This window comes from Canis lupus, chromosome X, assembly GCF_003254725.2.
Source record: "Canis lupus dingo isolate Sandy chromosome X, ASM325472v2, whole genome shotgun sequence".
In the NCBI taxonomy this organism is placed as follows: Eukaryota; Metazoa; Chordata; class Mammalia; order Carnivora; family Canidae; genus Canis; species Canis lupus.
In genome coordinates, this window is record NC_064281.1 from 40,603,810 (window position 1) to 40,628,556 (window position 24,747).

The 24,747-nt window shown below is 39.1% G+C and overlaps 2 protein-coding genes across 6 annotated transcripts in view; both read left to right on the forward strand.

Moving 5' to 3' along the window:
* Positions 1-24,747, forward strand: part of JADE3 (jade family PHD finger 3) — a 137,174-nt gene that overhangs the window by 60,774 nt on the left and 51,653 nt on the right. For 3 of the 5 annotated variants that reach the window (XM_025468880.2, XM_025468879.3, XM_025468881.3), the window contains exons 2-3: positions 14,092-14,148; positions 14,903-14,982. In XM_025468880.2, coding sequence (XP_025324665.1) covers positions 14,103-14,148; positions 14,903-14,982 — 126 coding nt within the window. In that variant the 5' untranslated portion in view covers positions 14,092-14,102. Of the gene's footprint in view, positions 1-14,090; positions 14,149-14,902; positions 14,983-24,747 lie in introns of those variants that run through there. The other 2 variants (XM_049107188.1, XM_049107190.1) reach the window with 2 other exon arrangements.
* On the forward strand, positions 3,829-4,659 carry LOC112673258 (40S ribosomal protein S6-like). The gene has a single exon (XM_035711741.2). The coding sequence runs from the start codon at positions 3,873-3,875 to the stop codon at positions 4,125-4,127; it is 255 nt and encodes an 84-aa protein (XP_035567634.1). The 5' UTR covers positions 3,829-3,872; the 3' UTR covers positions 4,128-4,659.

The window sequence follows — 24,747 nt, forward strand, 5'->3', positions numbered from 1 at the left end:
GATTCCTCATCTGGTCACAGGGAACTCATAAGACAGATGACGTGTCTTAATTTCTTAAAATAAGCTTTTAAAATGACAAATACATACAGAATGAGATGAAGGTAGTCTTCTTTTAGAAAATACAGAAAAGTTCATCTACTCCAACTTCTGGTATCTCTTTTTTAAAGACAAAGATTTTGTTGGGGATGAGGAGGAGCAGTAAAATATATAGGCTATGTTCTTTTTCTTATTTTTTGTTTACTCAGTTTCTAGATAGATATTTATGGCTATAGTCACTGACTACTGAAATGTGGTAGAGAAGAAAGATATGTGAGGTGAACAGGCTTAAAGGGAAGTTATGTTTCCACAACATTGCATTGAAGTAGTGATGGATTGAATTATTGTGTAGAGAGGGATGAATTCTGAATTAAACCATAGGCAGTAGACTCAAATGGCCTCAACGTGGAGGCTAGTATTGTTTACCACAAAGCAAAGCTAACCAGTTCAAGAAACATATTCATAGTATTCATGATTTCTGTTTAAGGAATAGTTTAGGAGATTCTTTGCCCACATGGGCGGGAATTGACCCTTAAGGATATAAGAAGTGTTCTCTGGTCTGATCAGTGACCTAACTCAAACGTCCATCTCTGTTAATGGCTCTAAAGGATATTTTCCTGAAAGCCTAAGGGAGCTGGACTTTTCAGATGTTTCTTTACTTAAGGATTACTTCCAAATACCGTCATGGATTTATCCACCCTGATTTTATCTCAGCCCTTCTTGAACCTGTTTACATTTTCATTCTGTTCCACTTCTTGAGCTAATGAGTTCTCTAAGTTCTCTAAGCATTGCTCAAAGTCCTGCTTTCTTTTTGATAAAATTGCCTTTAGGTTTCAGGGAGTGCCCCTTTGTTACTTTTACTCTGTGATTGGGTGAATAAACTCAAGTCAATCATTTCTGCACTCTTCTTGAGTCTTATCTATTTCTGCTTCATCCTTTTAGAGCAAGATTTCTCAACCTTGGCAGTATTGACAATTCGGACCAGATACATCTGTGCATTGTAAGAGACTATCCCGTGGGTTGTATAGAATGGTTAGCAGCTTTTCTGGACTCTAACCCCACAGATACCAGTAACACCCCCCTTCCCAGTTGTGACAACCAAAAATGTCTCTAAATGTCACCACATGTCCCTTGGAGGATAAAGTTGCCTTCAGTTGGGAACCATTGCTTTAGATATTTGTCTTTAACCAAACTACAAAGTTTTGTGCTTTGGGGGCTATGTTTATAATATGGAGGCTTCTCAATGTAATTAATTGTATTGTGCTTTTCTGGATTTTTTTCCAACTCTGGTTAATGTCCATGTTGAATGGCAGTGACAGCTATTTTTATAGCCTCAGTGTTTCAGGTCAGCTGCATCATTTGTGGGTGACATGAGGGACAGGTATCTTGAAATCCTCGAAGTATTTTTTTCTAATTATAAATGCCCTGTATGTGTACTATAAAAATGTGGACAGTGGAAAAAAATTGGAAAGAATGGGGTTTTTAAAAAGATTTTATTTATTTATTCATAAGAGATACAGATATAGGCAGAAGGAGAAGCAGGCTCCCTACGGGGAGCCTGATGTGGGACTTGATCCCAGGACCCCAGGATCATGACCTGAGCCAAAGGCAGACACTCAACCACTGAGCCACCCAGGTGCCCTGGAAAGAATGTTTTTATTACCCCCAAATCCATCACTTTAGTGTTACTAATGTAACTAATGTTTGTAAATTTACTTACAGCCTTCACCTGTTTTCTACATATTTTATTTCATGTAATTTCACTATAAAACCAGTTTTTATACTGTTTTTTCCGCTTAACATTTTAACATAAAAATTTCCCCTTATACCATCTTTACCTGATTGAATGAGATATGATAATACTTTTTAATTATTCCTATTTTGTTTGATAGCTAGGTTTCAGTTATTTTTATTACGGAGTTTTAATGGACATTTTTGTCCATAATTATTTTCTGTGTTTTGTATTATTTTTCAAAAATGAGTGTTGGAAGTAGAATTTCTGGGTCAAAGGGTGTGAACACGTTTAAAGCAGAGCCTTAGATTATTTTGTAAACTGCTGCATGGCCCCACAGAGGGCAGTGAAAAGGAGCTTCTTGCACTGACCATGCATTTCATAAGTCTGTCTCCTGGGCATATAGAAGGAAAGGGCTGTGTTTAAGTTAATCACTTTTCCTTGCCTGCCTGCCTACCCTTCTGTGGTAATATTAATGGGAAGTCAAGTAGCCACCAAACCACAGACTTAGATTCCAGTCCCAAATAATCCCAGTTGGGTTGACTTCCAGACAGTGCTCCTTTAAAAGAGAGTTTCACCCAGGGAAGGCATTTACTTTATACATTTGTATTTTGCCTGGCTCACAGTCACTGTTAAAATAAGTCAGCATGCTGTTAATCATTTTGGTTGAGATTATAGTAGGAATAAGATCTGAAAACTGCCATCAAATTACTGTTCCCAGGGGTGCAAGGTGAGGGCTGGTGCACATTTCCTTTCTGCCAAAACAAAGGTATTCTCATTGTGGGAGGTAAGGAAGGAAAGGATGCCTTTATAAAGTCTCTACATTGAATAGAGGACTAGAAAATAAACAGCTGAATAGTATATCCAAATATAAGACACTGAGGTGCATCATGAAGTTACTCCAAGATTGCACTGTACTTATTTATGGTTTTGCTTAACAAAAAATTTTATTCTGAAATACTTTTAAAAGTATACCACTTAATGAAGATTTACTTGTTGTCTTGAGTAGTATGGGTGCCTAGAAGCAGAACCTGAGATGGTATTTGAAAGTATATGATTTCTTGAGGGAGTATTCTCAGGGGAAACTGATAAGGGAGTGAGGATAAGAGGGTAGGGAAGAAGGAGCTAAAGGAAGAATATGGTCTTAGGAAAGTCTTATAGTCTTACCATGTTGTGGTTAGAGTGAGGCAGGTTGTAGAACTGGCTGCTAGCTGCCCCCAGGGAGACTGGGAGAGTATAATCTCCCGGACAAGACCCCTATGCTTAGTGAGGGGGACCTCTGGGAACCATTAGCAGCCAACAACAGGCAGTAACTGGGAGATGGGCATGTTTGCTAGGTAAAGGGAATCTGGGTAGGGCACCAGAGCATCTGTTACTCTTTTGAATGTTTACTTTTTGCAGGACCCTGTGCTAAGACTTGGGAATAAAAGATGAATGTGATATAGTCCACGCATTTAAGATGGGTGTGGTCTAGTGGCAGGGCTGACCATGTAAAGAATATTTACAGCATAAGCGAGGTGCTTTTTACACCAACAAAAGCATGCACAGAGACTTGGATAGAAAGCAAAGGAATGAATAATTGTGGGAGGGTGCTATCTGAAGAGCTTCATTGAAGGGATCCAACAAATGGGTAGGTAGGACCAGGTGAGAGGAAAATGGGGTGGTCAGGGTTAACAAAGAAGGAACTATAGACAGAGGGATGAGCTCCATGCAAAGGTCGGCAAGTATGAAATAAGATGCGTTCCTGGAATCTCATTGGGCCTAGCTTGTGCTGGAGGTAGGGGAACAGCAGGTGATGAGGCCTGACAGATAGAAACCACAATACTGTGGGCCTCCAAGGTCACGCCTAGGAGGCTGGGCTTAGAAGGCCAGCATTTCTGCTGTCATTCCTCCCCCCCACCCCTGCCTGCCTCAGGTCTCGGGGTCAACTTGGAGTGCCCAGTCCTGATATACCTGCCAGTTCTGCCCTCTGGTGGCCGTGTGGCTGCAAGCATTTCCATTAAACATTTCTGAACCCCAATTTCCTCATCTGTAAAACAGCTGGTTGATGGTGATATTTATAGTACTGTTGTGATTAGAAATAATAAAGACAGGCCGCTTCAGGATGAAGCCGAACATCTCTTTCCCAGCTGCTGGCTGCCAGAAACTCATTGAAGTGGATGATGAGCGCAAACTGCGTACCTTTTATGAGAAGCGTATGGCCACAGAAGTTGCTGCCGATGCTCTGGGCAAGGAATGGAAGGGTTACGTGGTGCGAATCAGTGGTGGCAATGACAAACAAGGCTTCCCCATGAAGCAGGGTGTCTTGACCCATGGCCGTGTCCGCCTGCTGCTGAGTAAGGGGCATTCCTGCTACTGACCCAGGAGGACTGGAGAGAGGAAGCGCAAATCTGTTCGGGGTTGCATTGTGTATGCCAATCTCAGTGTTCTCAATTTGGTTATTGTGAAAAAAGGGGAGAAGGATATTTCTGGAGTCACGGATACTACTGTGCCTCGTCGCCTGGGGCCCAAAAGAGCCAGCAGAATCCGAAAGCTTTTTAATCTGTCAAAAGAAGACGATGTCCGCCAGTATGTTGTTAGAAAGCCCCTAAACAAAGAAGGTAAGAAACCTAGAACCAAAGCACCCAAGATTCAGCGTCTTGTTACTCCACGTGTCCTCCAACACAAATGTCGGCGTATTGCTTTGAAGAAACAGCGTACTAAGAAAAATAAGGAAGAGGATGCAGAATATGCTAAACCTTTGGCCAAGAGAATGAAGGAGGCCAAAGAAAAACGCCAGGAACAGATTGCCTAGAGACGGAGGCTGTCCTCTCTGAGAGCTTCTACCTCTAAGTCTGAGTCCAGTCAAAAATGAGATTTTCTCAGAGTGACAAAATAAATAAGATCAGACACACACACACACACACACACACACACACACACACAAAGAAATAATAAAGACAGAGCTAAAGATTTACTATCATTGTGCTACATTTACTGTTCTTTGTAATTTTCCTACAGTGATTAGAACAGCAGTGGCATCAGAGAAATGGACAGACAGATCAATGCACTATAAAAGCCCAAACCCAAAATTTTGTTTGTTTTCTTTTCTAAAAATCATTAACAAACCCACTTTCTTATTCCCAGGACTGATGTTATTGGTGTTAATCTGTTTCCAAGACTCTTCACTGATAAGGCAAGATTGCTTTGTGTCCATCTTTCATAAAAAAGTGATTGTTACTGTAATAGTTTTTAAAAACACAAAATTTTGCAGATTCTTAAAAATTTGTACCTCCCTCAGTCATGAACAGTTTGATAACCAACTTCTAAAGAACAGAATGTTATAGATAATGGAAATTACTATATTGTACACCTGAAACTAATATAACATTGTATGTTAAACTGGAATTAAAATAAAAACAAATTCTACATACATAAAAATATAAACAAGAACATTAATTAATTAGTGAGGAGAAAATGGAGATAACTGTTTTAGCCAAAGTTCCTAAGACCAGAACTTCAGATGAGAGGAGTATCTATCTCACAAGAAGTCATGGGTCTCCTGAAACTCCAGGAAGTGAGGAGAGAGAGGGTAGGTTCTGTGCTCAGTTGGCTTTCTTCACTGAGAGTTTTTGGAGAATATAACTATTTCTTTTATGGAATATGCTACTTCAGTCTCAGTATGAATTATCCATCTAGGGGTAATGTTCAATAGACACAGAATTTTTCTATTGCTAACTCTTCCTGCCTCTGCCTAAAAATTCTCATTGGTAAATATTACAATAACTTTTAAAGGTTTTTTAAGCTTTATTGAAGTATAATTTACATACTATAAGTTATGTAATTCTGTAACATTCATGCATTTTAAGTATATAGTTCAGTGAGTTTTAGTATGTTTATAGGGTTTTGCAACCATCACTACTGTCCAGTTTTAGAACATTTCTGTCACACACACCCCCAAAAAAGAAAAGCTTTGTGCTCATTTATAGTCAATCTGCATTCCCACTCCCAACCCTAGGCAACCACTGCTCTGTACATTTTGTATAAATGGAATCACAAAATAAGCAATCTTATGTTTATAACTTTTTCCACTGTGCATAATGTTTTGCTAGGCTTTTTTTTACATATCTTATATATGTTTTTCACGTTATAGCATGTATCAATACTTTGTTCCTTTTTATTGCTGAGTAGTATTCCATGCTATGGATGTACCACAAATTGTTTAACTGTTCACCTATTGAAAGACATCTGGGTTGTTTTCCGTTTGGGGCTATTATGAATAAAACTGCTATAAATATTTGTGTACAGGTTTTAGTGTGAACATAAATTTTCATTTCTCTGGACTAAATGCCCACGAGTGCAATTACTGGTTCCTATGTAGAGGCATGTTTAATATTTAAAGAAATAGCTAAATTGTTTTCTAGAGTAGCTGTACCATTTTACATTCCCACCAGCAATGTATGAGTGATTATAGTTTCTTCACATCTTTACCATTTGAAGTATCACTATTTCTTAGTTCAGCGATAGTGATTTTAATTTGCATTTCCCTAATGGCTGAGTATCTTTTTCTTTTTTTAAAGATTTTATTTATTCATGAGAGACACAGAGAGTCAGAGGGAGAAGCAGGCTCCATGCAGGGAGCCCGATGTGGGACTTGATTCCGGGACTCCAGGATCACGCCCTGAGCCAAAGGCAGATGCTTAACCACTGAGCCGTCCAGGCATCCCCTGAGTATTTTTTCATGTGTTTATTTACCATTCCTATTACTTTTTGATGAAATGTCTGTTCAAGTCTTTTGGACATTTGGATATTCTCCAGCCGTCTTCATAAATATTCTTTTTATTCATTTGAGAGAGACAGAGATCACAGCAGGGGGAAGGATAAGAGAGAGAAGGAGAAGCAGACTCCTCGTTGATCAGGGAGCCAGGATGCAGGGTTTAAGCCCAGTACCTCAGGATAATGACCTGACCTGAAGGCAGACACTTAAACAACTGAGCCATCCAGGCGCCCATTTTTAACTGAATCATTTATTTCCTTACTGTTGAGGTTTTTTTTGAGAATTCTTTACGTATTCTGGATACAAGTCCATTGTTGGATATGTGTTTTATAAAAAAAAATTTTCCTGTTCTGTAGCTTGTTTTTGTATCTTCTCAACAGTCTTTTGCAGAGCTAGTATTTTTTCATTTTGACGGAGGTGAATTTTTCATTGACAGATCATGTTTTTGGTGTTAGGTCAAAGAACTCTTTACTTAGCCCTCGATTCTGAAGATTTTCTCCAGTTTTTCTGAAAGTCTTATAGTTTTACATTTAAGTCCATGATCTATGTTTTTTTTAAGATTTATTTATTTATGATAGACAGAGAGAGAGAGAGAGAGAGAGGCAGAGACACAGGAGGAGGGAGAAGCAGGCTCCATGCCAGGAGCTCGACGTGGGACTCGATCCCGGGACTCCAGGATCGCGCCCTGGGCCAAAGGCAGGCAGGCGCTAAACCGCTGAGCCACCCAGGGATCCCCCCATGGTCTATTTTGAATTGAGTTAGCTTTTGTATAAGGTATGAGAGTTAGGTTGAGGTTCTTTTTTTTTTTTTTTTTTTTTTTTTTTTTTTACTATTGTGCCAGTACCATTTGTTGAAAAGGCTATCTTTCCTCTGTTAAATTACTTTTCTACCTTTATCAGAAATCTGTTGGACATATTTGTGGAGTATATTTACTTTTAATAATGCAAAAATATATTAGGTTGTGGTAGAATAACGTCTATGCCCTAATCCCTGGAACCTATGAATATATTAGGTTACATGGCAAAGGACAATTAGGGTTGCTAATCAGATGACTTTAAGATAGGGACATTATCCTGAATTTTCTGGGTGAGCCTGAAGTAATCACAAGGGTCCTTAAAAGTGGAAGAGAGGCAAAAGAGAGGGTCAGAGAAAGAGGTGTGACAGAAGCAGGCAGGGTCAGAGACATGCAGTTGCTGGCTTTGAAGATTGAAGAAGATGGCCAAGATCTGAGGAATATGAGTGGCTTCTAGAGGATGGAAAAGGCAAGGACATGGATTCTCTGCTTGAGCCTCCAGAAAAGAATGCAACCTTGCTGATATCTTGATTTTAGCCCAGTGATACCTGTTATCAGGCTTCTGACCCACTGAACTATAAGATAATAAATTTAAGTCGTTTTAAGCCACTGAGTATCTGGTAACTTGTTACTGCAACAGTAAAATACTAATCTATATTTTAGAAAAGCTCCCATTGGTAATAGGATTTTAAATGTTTGGGCATACCACTTATCTGGAAAGTTTATATACATGGAACATCCCAATCGTATCAGTCAAATGACGTGCTACTCAATAGAGAATAAGTGCATCCAATAGGGAATAGTTAGAAAAATACATTACTTTTATTTTTAATTCCTGCATTCATTGTGGCTTTAAATTACATATTACTTTTTTTTAAAGATTTTATTTATTTGAGAGAGAGAAACAGCGACAGAGCTAGCGAGAGAAAGCACAGTGGGGAGGAGAGGGAGAAATAGGCTCCCTGCTCAGCAAGGAGCCTGACGTGGGGCTTGATTCCAGGACCCTGGGATTATGACCTGAGCCGAAGGCAGACAGTTAACTGACTGAGCCACTCAGGTGCCCCCACATTACTTTTTGATGGGATATATTTTGTTACTGTTGATCTTGTTTGCATTTCAGAAGAGCGTTTGAATGTCTTAAGTCTTGTGCCAAGGAGCCAGATGTAGCCCCATAAATTTATATGATAATAGGATAACATTCTATTTAAAGGAATAGTCTTCAAGGTACCTGAGTGACTGAGTCATTTAAGCATCCAACTCTTGATTTCGGCTCAGGTCATATCTCAGGGTTGGGAGATCAAGCCCTATGTCAGGCTCTGCACTGGGCATGGAGCCTGCTTAAGATTTTCTCTCTCCCTCTGCCTCTCCCCCACTCCCTCCCTCTAAAAAAAAATAATAAAACTAGTTTATAAAAAATAGTCTTCAACTTTCACATATTGAATCATTATGTTGTATACTTGAAACACATAGTGTTAAATGTCAGTTATATCTCAATTTTTAAAAAATTCAGTTGACTTTAACATTAGGACAAATAGAATTTTGATCAATGATTTTGATACTTATACTAATCCTGTTAGTTTTTTTTAAGAATAGCTTTTATTGAGATATAATTTACATACCATACAGTTCAACCATTTAAAATGTACAACTTTTAATGATTTTTAAAATATTCACTGATATGTGCAACCATCACTATAGAGTACTTTGAATATCTTACTTACCTCATTATCTTCTGACTTGACTGTTTCTGATGAGAAGTCAACTGTTAACCTTATTGGAGTTACCTTAACAGTGAGGAGTCACTTTGCTACTTGCAGTATTTTCTCCTTGTCTGGCTTTCAGCACTTGTACTATTATGTACCTTCTTGTGGATCTCTTTGCAGATGGTAGTGGTAGTGGTGGTAATATAAATTACTTGGAGTTTGTTGAGCTTCCTGAATATGCAAATTAATTTTTTTTTCAGTAATTTGGGGATTTTTCAGCCATAATCTTTTTTAAGATTTATTTTAAAGAGAGAGTTGGGGAGAGGGGCAGAGAGATGGAGAGAAGCTCAAGCAGATTCCACGCTGAGCTTGGAGCCTGATGCAGGGCTCGATCTCATGACCCTGAGATCATGACCTGAGCCGAAGTTGGACACTTAACCAGCCACCCAGGTGCCCCAGCTGTAATTTTTTTGAATATTTTTTCTGTTCCTTTGTGTCTCCTTTCCTTCTGGTACTCCCATATATGTTGGTGCACTTAATGGTGTCCCTCATTTCTCTGAGGCTTTGTTCATTTTTCTTCATCTTTTTGTCTCTTCTGTTCTTTGACTTGCATAGTCTCTATTGATCTATTTCAAGTTCACTAATTATTTTTCCAGTTCAAATCAACTGTTGGGCCCCATTAGTGAATTTTTCATTTCAGTTATTGTACTTTTCGATGCCAGAATTACCGGATGGTTCTTTTTATACTTTCTACTTCTTTATTGATTCTCTTACCTTCCTTTATTTCCTTAATCATGTTTTTTCTTAGTTTTTTCTTAGTTACATATTTACATGGCTAATTTGAAATCTTTACTTGTCCAGTCTGATATCTGGTTGCTCTCACAGTTTCTGTTGCTTGTTTTTTTTTTTCTGGTGTATAGATCATACTTTCCTGTTTCTTTACATGTCTCATAACTTTTTGTTGGAAACTGGACATTTTAGATAATATGATGTAGCAACATTGGGTACTGGGCCCCCCTCACCCAGGGCACTTTATTGTTATTTGCTTGTTCATTTCTTTAATGACTGGATTATTTTACTAAAGTCTATTTACACACCACCTTTTTTTTTTTGAGGGGAAGTTGGTGGGGGCAGAGGGAGAGTGATTGAATCTTAAGCAGACTCCATGCCCAACACAGAGCCCTGATATGGGGCTCAATTTTACTACCCTGAGATCATGACCTGAGCTGAAATCAAGAATCAGACACTTAACTGACTGAGCCACCCAGGCACCCCTATTTACTCCTCACCTTTGCCCTGCAGTGTAAGTCTTGATGTTGTTTCTTAGGGGTGCAGCCTTTGGTATGCCCCAGTCACGCTGGGATGACATTGGCTTTGGCAGGGCTCTTTATGACTTTTTCCTCACCACACCATGCTATTGGGTTTTTGTTGTTGTTGTTGTTGTTGTTGTTGTTGTTGTTGTTTTTGCTTGAGAGAGGGCATGAGCTGGGGGGCTGGGGGAGGGGGAGGAGAGGTGACAGGCAGAGAGATAGGGCTCCCACTGAGCAGGGATAGATAGATGCAGGCTCTATCCCAGGACTCCAAGATCATGACCTGAGCTGAAGGCAGACACTTAACTGACTGAGCCACCCAGGTGTCCTCACACCACGCTGTTAAGCTGAACTAGCTGTTTGCTCTGTTGTTTTTAATAATACCCTGGGACATAAATTGCTCCACAAACTGATCCAGTTGAATTAGAGCTTCTTTGAAGGGATAGTTCCTGAGATCAGTATTTGATTTTTTTTTCTGACAACAGGATTGTTCCTCCCAGCTGTCTATTTCCCTGATTCTCCAACATGCTAGCTAGCCTAGGCTTGAACCTCTCCATGCTTGGTTGCAAATGAAGTCAACTCCTATTGGGAAGAGCTTTCAAGCCCTCTATTCTATGGTCTGCTTTTCCTCCTGGACTAGTCTCTGAGCCACAGCTCTAATGTAGAGGGTGGGGACAATGATATACTTCCCTCTGAGTGGTAGCCTTCAGGTCTCCTAGGTTTGCCTCTCATGATGTAGAACCCTCACTTGATGAATTGGAGTCAGGGGAATTGGAACCTCATTATTTTTGGTGGCTTCACACCCAAGGTATAGCCTTTATCCCAGCAGTGGGGACCACTTGGAAGAAGGAAGGCACAGTCCTCAGCTATTCTTGTCTGGAACTTAACCTCAGCAACAGGTAGATGGGGCAGGATGAAAAATGCTGACATCTTGCTCCTCCCAGGAAGAAAGCCTTACAAGTGGGAACTGGGAGAGAGGGAGCTCTCTGTTCTTGGCTGCTCCAGTCTAGTATGAGATCTGTGCTGGGAGAGAGGGTGAAGGAAGTGGTTCTAGGTGCAAATACTACAAATTCTTTCTTACTGAGTTTTAGTAGATTTTCTTTAATAAATGCTGCTTCTATTTGCTGTGTGTCCTTACAGCCATTTCTAGAGATCGATCTTAAGTAAATAGGTTTTTGTTTCTTTTTAAAGTAATTTTTACCAGTTTCATTGGGGAGTGAATTGGTAAACCTCTTCATATAGTCATTCCAGAAGTGGAACTCTATTAGCTTTTTAACATAGTTTTGTTTGTTACTTCTAATTGTTCACAAAGGCCTTTTACTGGGGTTTCTATCTCCTTGGTAGATTGTGAGTGGCTCCAAGGCAGTAGCAGTAGCCCTGACCTTTATGCCTTCTGGAATAATGATTGCTTCTAATAGCATTTTGTATAGTGTGGCACATAAAGGAATGTCACTTTTGTGTCACTCTTTTCTAGTTCATTTCTTCAGTACTTCTTTTTGTAACTTGCAGTATCTTCTGTTTTTCTTATACTATAGTGCTGGGATCCCTGGGTGGCGCAGCAGTTTGGCGCCTGCCTTTGGCCCAGGGCGCGATCCTGGAGACCCGGGATCGAATCCCACATCGGGCTCCCAGTGCATGGAGCCTGCTTCTCCCTCTGCCTATGTCTCTGCCTCTCTCTCTTTCTCTCTCTGTGACTATCATAAATAAATAAAAATTTTAAAAAATTTATACTGTAGTGCTGGTGTGTTCCCAAAAACGTTGTGCCTTTCTCTCTCTCTCTCTCTGCTCCTCTCTCCCCCGCTAAAATAAATAAATAAATCTTAAAAGAGAGTAAAAGAGTAAAAATATTTATTTTCTAAATAAAATATGGGAACACCAGTTAAATTATGTAAAATATGGCTCTTGTCAGCAGTTTTAATATGCTAATATTCATTGTGAATGTTTAAGCGCAGAATTTAATTACATTTCCCAAAGATACTTGACCGTGGAATTTTTTTTCCAGAGACTGTCTGGAATCAAGTATTCTAAACACCTATGACTTTGTTTTCAGTCATTAATTACCTTAAATACTAGTTAATATGTAATAATTAGTACTTTCCTGCCTACTTCTGAACCCATGGATGTTTCTTTTTTTATTTAAATTCAATTAACATATAATGTATTTTACATTAACATATAATGTAATTATTTCCTGTGATTAAGAGTCTCTTATGGTTTTTCTCCCTCTCTGATTTCATCTTGTTTTATTTTTTTCCTCTCTTCCCCTATGATCCTTTGTCTTGTTTCTTAAATTCCACATAGGAGTGACATCATAGGATAATTGTCTTTCTCTGATTAACTTATTTTGCTAAGCATAATATCCTCTAGTCCCATCCACATCATTGCAAATAGCAAGATTTCATGTTTTTGATGGCTGAGTGTGATACACACTATAGAGAGATATCTATCTCACATCTTTATCCATTCATCAATCAGTGGATATCTGGGCTCTTTGCATAGTTTGGCTATTGGTGGACATTGCTGCTATAAACATTGGGGTGCAGATGCCCCTTCGGATCACTACATTTGTATCTTTGCAATGCCTATCAAAATACCATCAACTTATTTCACGGAGTTGGAAGAAATAATCCTAAAATTTGTGTGGAGTTGTGCCTCTTTTTTATCTTCCATTGGCCACACACGCAAGGAAGGGCATTTCAGTTTCAGTCAAACCCATTTTGCATTTTTCACAATATTAGGAGCTTTTTTAAATGCTAATGATAATTCTTTTTTTAAGATTTTATTTATTTGTGAGAGAGAGCAAGCAAGAGAGCACAGAGCACAGGACCAGAGGGAGAAGCAGACTCCCCACTGAGCAGGGAGCCTGACTCAGGGCTCCATCCCAGGACCTGGAGATCACGATAGGAGCCAAAGGCAGACACTCAGTCGACTGAGCCACCCAGGCGCCCCCAAGCCTCCCCGCTTTTAAAAAACGATTTGAGAGAGCAAGAGAGAGCAGGAGGGAGGGGCAGAGGGAGAAGGAGAAGAAAGAGGAAGAGGAAAAGAATCCCAAGCAGACTCCACACTGAGTGTGGAGCCCTATGCAGGCTCAATCTCATGACCCTGAAATCATGACCTGAGCTAAAGCCAAGAGTTGGATGCTTCACCAACTAAGCCACCCTAGTGCCCCTACAGGAGCTTTCTTATAACATTCCTTGTGTTGTATATATAGATACAATTTTAAATTAGGCTAGTTGTTTGGGAGATAGGGACAGGGAAAAAGCAAAAAAGAGCAGACAGAAAAACAGGATGGTTGTACTCTTAAAGGTGGGACATGCCTCACCTGTTCTTTCTTTAGCCAACTGTGTCTCATGCCTTTTGACCTTGACAGCTCTGCCTTAAAAATGCTTTTTCCTTTTCTGCTCCTCCCCTACTGTGGTCCCCTGGCTGGTGATGGCCACATGGCTACCCACTTTTGTTTGGGTGGACAATGGTCATATGGCCATGTCTGAGGGCAGCCAATTCTGGACCATTGAGCCAATGCTGCTTGGGTGTGCTCCTGAGGCTCATATTCTCAGTCTTTGTTACCCTCTGTATTGGAGAATTTGGTAGTACTCTTCTCCCATCACTGTAGATCATTTAAGAATATTTTTGACAGAAACCATTTGATTTGTGTGATTTGCCTGCTGTTGCTTCTTGGGATCTATTGGGCAGTGATAACTGCCCTCTGAAATGGATGTGTGTGTGTTGACTGTTTTATTCAGTGTTGTTCTCTTTCCCAGGATGCTCCAGGATGAAACGCCATAGAACACTCAGCAGCAGTGACAGTTCAGACGAGTGTGAGTAGAACTGGCCAACAGCTGGTAACCTCTGTATCTATACCCTTTGAGGATTTATTCTTTGACTTGAGGACATGCTGTTTCATGTTTCTTTCAACGGTTAAAAAAATAATATTTCGAGGAAGGAAAGCTTAGGGTACTATTTTTCTTACTCATTTAAATTTCATTAGAAATAAATAAGTGGAAAAATTGGGTTTTTGTGGCATATAGCATTTTGTTCTTTACTTTTCATTTACCAAAACAACAAAAGCCAAATCTAATAATGATTTAACAGTGCTTTTCTAGAAAGGACAGAAAGTACAAGAGCATAAATTGTAGGCCCTGCAATTCCAGTTGTAACTCAGGTATTAAATGTTTGACTGGATGAATCATCATTTGTAGCATTTGCGGGAGGGCTGAAGGATACACAGATTATTTGCCTCACATTTTTAGTTTTTCCAGTTGCTTTTGCAGATAATTTTTTTCCAGGTGGAATGTGAATCATGTTATTCCAAAATGTTGTGAAGTATGATTACACCAAATCAGATCTCCTCAGCATTAGCACTGTTGAACCTTTTACACTCTAGGAGGTCATCTATAAATGGCGTTAAACTCCATTCTGAATCTTCCTTGATTGCAATTTAACTGTTTTCTTCAGTGCTGTGAGATCACTGTGCTCTTCTCCATCATACCTTTCTCTCTTGGATGACATTTAGTTATATGACATTTAGTAATATTTAACTCTCAGTATTTTTTGTCTAATTATCTTTTGCAGGTCCTTCTACTTCCTTTACTTCTAGCTCGATGTATAGGAGCAAGTCAAAAATTCCACATGAACACAAGAAGCCTGCTGAGGTGAGATCAATTATTCAATTTTTAGACTTAAAAATAAAGAAATTAAAAAAAAAGAAATAGCTACATTCTGCCTACAATGCCCAGATCTTAGAGAGGTGAGGATTAAACTATGTGCCAAGGGATAGACTTGTTTTCTTAGGAACTTTTTTGGTTTTTAAGAAAGATTCCATTTTCTTTTCCCTTTGGGAAAACAGTAGTCATCACACTGATATCATTTTGGTGATGACATTTAAGTGCCTGGCTTTAGAATATAAGGCTTTCCCTAGCCAAGAAGTCAAAGGGAGCCAGACCTGGGGAATTGGGAAAGACCCAAAGATCTGGCCTTGATTGGAAAGATGTAAGTTGGCAAGTGGAAGGCAGTGCAAGTAGGAATTGATGAAGAGGTTATGGATGGAGAAGGGAAAGATTAGGATGAAGATAGAAGCTATGGGTTTTTATGGGTCTTTACAGACTCCAGGGCACTGCCAACCCAAAGAAAATGGATCACTCCTTGTGAGGTTGGTCATCCCTTTTTTTAAGATTTTATTTATTCATGAGAGACAGAGAGAGAGAGAGGCAGAGACACAGGCAGAGGGAGAAGCAGGCACCACGCAGGGAGCCCGACATGGGACTCAATCCCAGGTCTCCAGGATCATGCCCTGGGCTGAAGGTGGCACTAAACCACTGAGCCACCAGAGCTGTCCTTGGTCATCCTTTTTTAAAAAAAAAAAAAGTATTTACTTATTTGAGAGAGAGCATGAGAGTGGGGGACAGGGAGAGGGAGAAGCAGACTCCCCCCTAAGCAAGAAGCCCAGTGTGGGACTTGACCCTGGGATCATGACCTGAGCTGAAGGCAGATGGTTAACCAACTGAGCCACCCAGGTGCCCTGAGGCTGGTCATCATCTGCTCCAAGGGCAGCAAAGTGCCAGGGTTGTACATGAACTTAGTAACGGTTTAGCAAATCCTACAGACTTTCCTCTGTGATAGTTAAATGATGAGAAACTAACATTGTGTGTCTTTACTTCTATTAGTAGACTTCCTTAGCTGCAAAGGAAAAGGAGTATATTAGTTAACTACATTACAAATTATCACAAAACTAGTGGCTTAAAGCAGCAAACATTTATTATCTCAGTTTCTGTGAGTCAGGAGTTTAGGCAAAGCATCCCTAGATTCTCTGTTTCAGATCTTTCAAGGCTGTATGTTCTGCAGGTTTTGCTAGGGAAGAATTCACTTCCACACTCGTTCAGGATGTTGGCAGAATTCATCTCCTTGCAGCTAGAGGACTGAGACCCTTGGTTTTTTCCTGGCTTTTGGTGTAAGGCTACCCTCTTCTTCTAGAGACTGCTCATAATTTTTGCCATATGGCCTTCTCCGTAGATCCTCTCAAAACATGGCAGCCTACTTCGTCAAAGCGAACAAGGGGAAAATCTTTTGTTCCAACCTGCTAAGACTGAATCTTTTTTTTTTAAGACTGAATCTTGTACAGCATAACATCAGCAGTGAAATGACATCCCATCCCATTTGCCACATAACATAACCTAATTAAGGAAATGACATCCCATCATATTTGACATATTCTGTTAGCAAGGCACAGGTTCCACCTGCCCTCACACACAAGGTGGGACAGGGTGCATTGCTTTAGGGTGTCCGCCAGAGAGAGCATTTCTCCCTTTCTCAGAGGTCACTTTTCATTTCCATCTTTTGCTTGAGATCTTTCTGGGCACAGTAAAATATCAGAGTATGTTTATATGTCTCTGTTTCATGCAGAAAAACTTAGGGAATAAAATGCACATAAACAGGAACAGAACAGATTCCCCATCTATCCAGAGGAGGTTTTGACCATAGAATGGTGAGAAAGAAACTTTGCTGCTTTTCCATTTAGGACAGCCAGTCCTAGAGCACAAAGTAACTCGGTAGTTTTGGATCTTAAGTCCTGATGCCTCCAGTTCAGTGAGAATGCAGTCTTTTGTTGCAGGGGATAGGGGATCTGGGCTACTGGAAGCAAATTTATTAATTTATATTTCACTTTCTGTTATAAAAGAGAGAACCTGATATTGTAGGGAAAAACTAGCTTTGACATTAGAAGAGAATGATTCCATGTTTGCCTTGCTGGTTTATTTCATCTCTGAAATAATTTATTTTGTCATTATAACATGGACATTATCACAACTACCTCTCATAGCTACCATTTATTGAAATTTATGTGCCAAGAGCTTTATGCTAGATAAACTGATCACTTCCCAAATTTAGCAATTCCAAGAATCTCCTTGGGTGCTTCTTTCATTAAAAAAATTTTTAATAGAAAAATTTTTAATACTGTCAGTTGCACTCATGTACATTTATTATATACTTGAGCAGACTCCCTGCTCAAGTTAATTTAATGTATGGCTCAAATTGTTTCATAAATCAGTGAAATCATCTCTTATTTTCTCTTCAATTCCATTGATTTTTGTTCTCATTTTCTTTTTTCTTGCTTTAGGTTTACTTTGTTCTTTTTCTAGATTCTTGAGGTAGATGCTTAGGCTATTTGAGACTTTACCTCCCCCCCCCTTTTGTAATGTAAGAATTTTAGTTCTATAAATTTCCCTTTATTTTTTAAAAGTATTTATTTGCTTGAGAGAGAGAAAGAGCGCAAGCAGTGGGGAGGGACAGAGGGAAAGGGAGAAGCAGACTCCCTGCTCAGCAGGGAGACTGATGTGGAGCGTGATCTCAGGACCCCGAGATCATGGCCTGAGCCAAAGGCAGATGCTTAACCAACTGAGCCACCCAGGCACTCCTATAAATTTCCCTTTAAACACTTCTTTAGCTGCATCCCATTAATTTTGGGATTAGTCTAGGTAAGGGTAAGTCTGTTGTTTTCATTTTTACCTAGTTCAGTGTATTTTTTATTTTTCTTAAGACTTCCTCTTTGCCCGTGGCTTATTTAGAAGTAAGTTGTTTAGTTTCCAAACATTTGGAGACTTGCCTGCCATCTTTCTGTTATTGATTTCTAGTTTGAGTCCAGTTTTGATGAAGAACATAATCTGCACGATTTCACTTATTTTACATTTGTCAAGGTTTGTTTTATGACTAAGGATATTATTTATCATGGTAAATGTTTCATTTCATGGGTACTTGCAAAGACTGTATATTGTACTGTTGTTGGCTCCTACTGGTTGACAATACTCTTTTGTATCCTCACATATATTTTGCCTAGTAGTTTTATCAGTTGTTTAGAGAGGGCTATAGAAGTCTTCAGCTGTGATTATGGATTTGTGTATTTCTCCTCTCAGTTCTGTCAGTTTTGCTTTATATATTTTGAAACTCTTGTTAGGTGCATATATATTTAGGATTGCTATATGTTGGTGAATTTAGCATCATTTAATGTCCCTTTTTGTCTTTGATAATTTTGTTTGCTCTGGAGTCTGCAACTATCTAATATAAATATAGTTCCTGGCTTTCTTTTGAAAGTGTATATTTTTCCATCCTTTTACTTATATATATGATTATATTTGAAGTGAGTTTCTTATAGATGATACATAGGTCATTTTCTTAAAAATATTTATTTGTTTATTTGAGAGAGAGAGAAAGAAAGAAAGCACAAGCTGGGGGATGGGCTAAAGGAGAGGGAGAGAAAGAATCTTAAGCAGACTCCCTGCTCAGCACAGAGCCCAATGCGGGGCTCAATCTCATGACCCTGAAATCATGACCTAAGCTTAAATCAAGAGTTGGAAGCTTAACTCACTGAGCCCCCTGGGCACCCCTAGTTGGGTCATTTTTTTAAATCCACTCTTTCAGTCTCTTTTAATTGAAATATTTAAGCCACTTATAGTTAATGTAACTTTTGGTATGATTTCGTTTAAGTCTGCCATTTTGCTGTTTGTTTTCTATTTGTTCTCTCTGGTTTTTTGTTTCTGTGTTTTATTTTCTGTCTTCCTGTAGATTACTCGAACATTTTTTTGAATCCCATATTGACTTTTCTGTAGTGCTTTGAGTGTATATCTTTGTGTAGATTTTTAGTGGTTGCTCTTGGGAAGCAACCTTAAGAAAGGAGGACTTTTTTAGTGTGGTCTCTACATTTTATCACTTCAAGTGAAATATAGAAACCTTAACCACTGGGGCACCTGGCTGGCTCAGTCAGTAGAGCCTGTGACTCTTAATCTCAGGGTCATGTGTGTTCAAGTCCCATGTTGTGTGTGAAGCCTACTTAAAAATAAAAGAAAAAAGAAAAGGAAAGAAACCTTACCATCTAGGTTCATTTATCCGTTCCCCCACCACCACCTTTATAATATAATTTTCTTAAATATTCTCTCTACACACTTTGAGAACTGTACTAGACAATGTTATAATTTTTGCTTTAACCAATAAACATTATTTTTAAATTCAAGAAGATAGTTTATTATATTTACCCATATTTTTCACTCTTGTTCTTCCTTTATTCCTGATGTCCCAACTTTCCTTTTGTTCATTTCCTTTCTGTTTGAAGAACTTCTTTTAGCCATTATTTTAGGGTAAGTCTGCTGGTGACCAGTTCTCTTAGTCTTCTTTCATTTGAGAATATCTTGGTTTCACCTTCATTCCTGAAGGATATTTTTACCTGATACAGAATTCTGGTTTAACAGTACTTTTCTTTCTGTACTTGGCAAATGTGCTACTTTCTTCTGGCCTCCACAAGTTTCTGGTGAGAAATCTGCTCTCATTCAAATAGTTGCTCCCCTGTAGGTAATCAGTCATTTGTTTTCCATTTGCTTTAAAGATTTTTCTTTGTCTTTATTCCCAAAGTTTGATTATGATGTGCCTGGGCATGGATTTCTTTTGGTTCATCCTATTGTTCTTGAATCTAGGTTTATATCTTCTACCAATTTAGGGAAATTTTCAGCCACTATTTCTTCATCTATTTTTTCAACTCTACCTTCTTTCTCCTCTTCTTTTGGGACTTAAATTGCATAAATGTTAGATCTTTTGTTATTTCCCCCAGGTTCCTCAGACTCTTCTCTTTTTTCAGTATATAATGTTTCTTTTGATCAGATTGGGTAATCTCTCTTGTTCAGATTCTTTTTATTCTATTAATTCCATTCTTCTATTGAATCTATCCCCGCCATGAGTTTGTTATTTCAGTTATTGTATTCCATTTCAAATTTTTTATTTGGTTATTTTTTTACATCCTCTATTCTCTGATGAAACTTTCAATTTGTAATTTCTTATTGAAGCATTTTTATGATGGCTGCTTTAAATTTCTTATCAAGACGATTCCAATATCTGTGTCATCTCAGTGTTGGTGTTATTGATTGTCTCTTCTCATTCCCAGTTCTTAGTATGATGAGTGATTTTCTGTTGTATTTGGTATTATTATTATCAGACAGTAAGTCTTATTTAAATCTATTTTAGCAGGCCTCTGTTGTAGCTAGGCCAGTGGGGGAAGTAGGATGCTGACTCCATACCAACATTTGCAGAATTCCTAGGCTTCCCATCTTACTTCTGTTAGTTTCTAGGAAAGTGGTTCTGTGATCTCTCTGGGACAAGGGAGGAGTGTTTCCCTACTACTTTAGAGGAAATCCCCACCCTATTACCTCTACTGATAGCAGAGTGGTAGAGGTAAGGGGTACTGCATTACTGATGGCTGATGGTGACAGTCCAGGCTCCTACCCAGTCTCTGATGATACCACATTAAAGAGGAGGGGTACTTTGTTATTGTTGGGTGGGAGTGGATGTCAGGGCCTCTACAGTGATGTCCACTGATGCCACAACAATTGCCCTTTTCAAAAAAAGAAAACATTTTATACACCTTTTATGAATTATATTTCTTACACTCTATAGTTCATCTATTTAAAATGTATAATTCAGTAGGTTTTAGTCTAGTCATAAGAGTTGTATGACCATTACCACAGTCTAAATTTAGAACATTTTCATCACCCCAGAAAGAAACTCCTTACCCATTAGCAGTTATTCCCTAATTCCCCTACTCCCAGCCCCTGGCAACTACTAATCTAATTTCTGTCTCTATGGATTTGCCTGTTCTGGACAGTTCATATAAATGGAATCATACAATATGCAGCCTTTTGTGTCTGGCTTCTTAAACTTAGCATAATGTTTTCAGGGTTCATCCATGTTGTGGCATGTACCAGTAGTTCATTTCTTTTAATGACTGAATGATACTCCATTGTATGGATATTTCACATTTTGTTTATCCATTCATTAATTAATGGACATTTGGGTTGTCTCCATCTTTGGAGTATTATGAATAATGCTACTATGAACATTCATTTACAAGTTTTTATGTGGACATATGTTTTCAGTTTTGAGTTTACACCTAGATGGGGAATTGCTGAGTCTGTAGTAATTCTAGTTAACCATCTGAGGAAATGCCAGACTGTTTTCCAAAGGGACTTCAACAGTTTACACTGCCACCACCAGTGTCAGAGAGTGTTTAAAATGTGTTACTGCTGTGGACACCAAAGACTTCCTTCTAATTCTTCTGGTGACCTTGTTTTTGTCTCCTATCTTGGATTAGAGTCTTCCCTTTGTGCTTGTCCTTGGAGAGAGAGACTGTCCTTTGCAGCTCTCCCAGTATAAGCCACTGTTATCACTGGAGGCTTTAGCATGTAGTAGAGTATTGGGGAAAGACATTGTTCTCTAACCTTCCAATTACATCTCAGTCTCTGAAATGTGTAGTGGTCCTGTTTGTGGGGGTGAGATGGGGGAAGTGAACTTGAGGGGTAGAGCTTTTTCTGCCCTTGCCTCCTATTCCACTATCTGCCTGTAGCTGATATCTTCCAATATTCTCAGTCTCTGTCCTTAAGGTTCTCCCTTCTCTAGATTAAGGCTTTTTTTCCCCTGTGTAACATGGAGAGGCTGAGCTTGGGTGCTTTGCCTTTTTCCCCAGCACTAGTGAAATTACACCAGTGCCCTCACCTGATAGCCTTCCCCTGTAGGTGAAACTTTTTGTTCAGTAAGGGAGCCAGGACACAAAGCACCAGTGACCCAGACAGCACCCACCACTGGGAGAGCTTTCTCCAGGTTTTCCACCATCTTTCCTATGAGAGCCTAGTTGAGTCTCTAGAGGAAAAGCTTACAAGAGGGTTGGAACCCCTATTACTATAGCCCCCAGGAACTTCATTCTCTCTTGGTTGTCCTCACTTTGCCCCCAGCAATTTGTCAAATTTTCTGGGTTAAATGTTCCTGCTGTGGCTTCTGTCCCAGGTAAGCAAATGTTCCTGTCTTATGTCTCCCTGCAGGCATGTTTGTCCTTCCTTATATTGGCCATTTGTCCTGCAACTCATTTCTCTAATGGGTTTATGAAAAAATTGTTAATTTGCTGCCTGTCTTTCCTTTTTCTTCCTGTAAAGATGGGAGTTTCTTTTTTCTGACTGAAGCCTTATGTTTGTAATGAGAGTTTGTCATTGAAATGCAGTATAAATGATTGTTTTCACTGGGGCTTAATCCGCTGCATTAATAGATACATATTTTCTTTGATGTTTAGTGCTTCAGTGGGATTCCTGTGCATGCCTACCCCTGATTTATCCTCTAGAGAAGAGTTTCCTAGGGGTGTGTGAATTCCACGTATGTTTCAAGGGCTCTGGTAGCTTCTGCAAATTGTATACAGGCTTTTTTTTAAGATTTTATTTATTTATTTATTATTTATTTATTTATTCATGAGAGACAGAGAGAGAGAGAGAGAGAGGCAGAGACACAGGCAGAGGGAGAAGCAGGCTCCATGCAGGGAGCCTGACGTGGGACTCGATCCCAGGTCTCCAGAATCAGGCCCTAGGCTGAAGGCAGCACTAACCCGCTCAGCCACCCGGGCTGCCCTATACAGACTTTTTTAATGAAGATTTTATTTATTTATTCATGAGACACAGAGAGAGAGGGAGGCAGAGACATAGGCAGAGGGAGAAGCAGGCTCCTCTTGGGGAGCCTGATGTGGGACTCAATCCCTAGACCTGGGATCATGCCCTGAGCTGAAGACAGATGCTCAACCACTGAGCCACTCAGGTGTCCCTGTATACAGGCTTTTAAGGGTTTGTCTTTAATGTGTTTTTGTGTGTATGTGTATGTTAGTAGCCTTCATCTGATTCTCAAAAGGGCCCATACTCTTAAAGATGTTTCTATAAAGTCAGTTACCCTAGGAAAAGCACATGGTACTAGATGACTAATTTGAATGTATTAAAAAGTCTTCTATTCTTTCTCAAAAGCCAGGATGTTATCACATATATTAGTCCAACTGGTCTATAAAACATAACCTATCTTAAAGGATTGATGGCATATCATCTGTAGTTCCATAGTTTCATTTATTACGTCCAAGACTTTCTTAGCAACAGAGTGAAAGCTCACATATTTTAACTCAGCAGAGAACACTGCAATACCTTCACATAGAGCCTGTTTATGTCACTTTACCTGTATTTCCAACATGCTTGATTATTTGGTTTTCTGACCTACAGGAGATAAAAACTACCAAGCTTGCAAGTGCACACTTACTGTACAAAAAAGGGATAGTGAGGAAAAAAAGAAAGAAAAAAAAGGGAATAGTGAGGGATGGGAGAAAAATTTGCAAAGTAAACCTCAGATGTCATCTCTTGTGTGAAAATTGCCCAGATCTCCCAACTCAGACTCAATTGCTCACCCTCCTCCATCACCAGGGATGTATACTCTGTTGGGTAGTAGGGAAGCGGAGTAATCAAACCTGCCTAAGCTACCCAGAAGTACATTGCTTTGTGGTAATTAATGTTTCAGTTGATGTCAACCCAAAGCCATCAAAAATGCCCTGTTTGTTCTTTGTAAGAAAACTGAGAATTATTTTAAGCTATTTGAAAAATATTTCTGTGAAAAAAATATTTACATGACTTTAAAGTTTTAAACTTAAAAAATGAATAAGCTTTGCTCCATTGGAAAATTAACCTGGGACACAGTGTCTTTTAATAATACTGGGTACCTTTGTCATCATATAAGAACAAACTTGTATTCTTTGTTAGGTTTTCTTTGCCTAAGTGGTTGATTCTTTTAGATAACCTGAACATCCTTTTTTTTACCTTAAGATTGTATAATTCTAAGAAAATCACACTTAATTCCTTTTAATTAAATATAGTTACCATATTTGCAGCTGTTTTTTGTGCTGTTGGAGTGACATATATGTGGTCATTTATGTATAGTTTCATAGTTAAGTGACTATGATTCAAAACTAACCCGTTTCTCTGCTACATTCACATGGACCAGACAGTTTCCCCCTTTGTATCATATAGGAAGTAAATGTTTTGACTTTTCCTCTAAAAAATGTCACAGAAGTGTTCAGACTAGCCTTGCTTTAAGAAACTGCCCACTGAGAAATGTTAATAAGAGCAGTAAAAGCCAGAGCTGTCCATGAAGGACATTTTCATTCTGTGGCTCTGGCAGGTTAAACATTGATATTCTAAGTATATTCATAGTGAGGCCTCCTTTGTTTCTGCATGCATCTGAGGGCCAAGATGTACATGCAATGTTGGACTTGGCATAGCTTCTGGGCAGTATGTTAGCCTGTGAATCCCTTCTTTGACCATAAACGAGCAGATATCTGGTAAGTACAAAGCTTTTTTGTTTCAGGAACTTTTGGGGAAACTACTAGTGCATATAAAATAGGCAGACAACTAAGAACTTGTAAAACTTCTCAACTTCATTAGCTAGGTCAATGTCAACATCTAGATCCTTCCTTCATTCATAATCTTTAATTTAGCATCAAATGCTATGTTTTACTTTATGAAGTTTCTTTGTTACCTTGTGGCCTATAGAGTGTTGGGTAGAGTTTTTGATGGGCCTGTTGCTTGGGAATCCTATCT

Bases quoted from the DNA above. Each gene is read 5' to 3' on its own strand.
- LOC112673258 (XM_035711741.2), top strand. From the start codon at position 3,873: ATGAAGCCGAACATCTCTTTCCCAGCTGCTGGCTGCCAGAAACTCATT.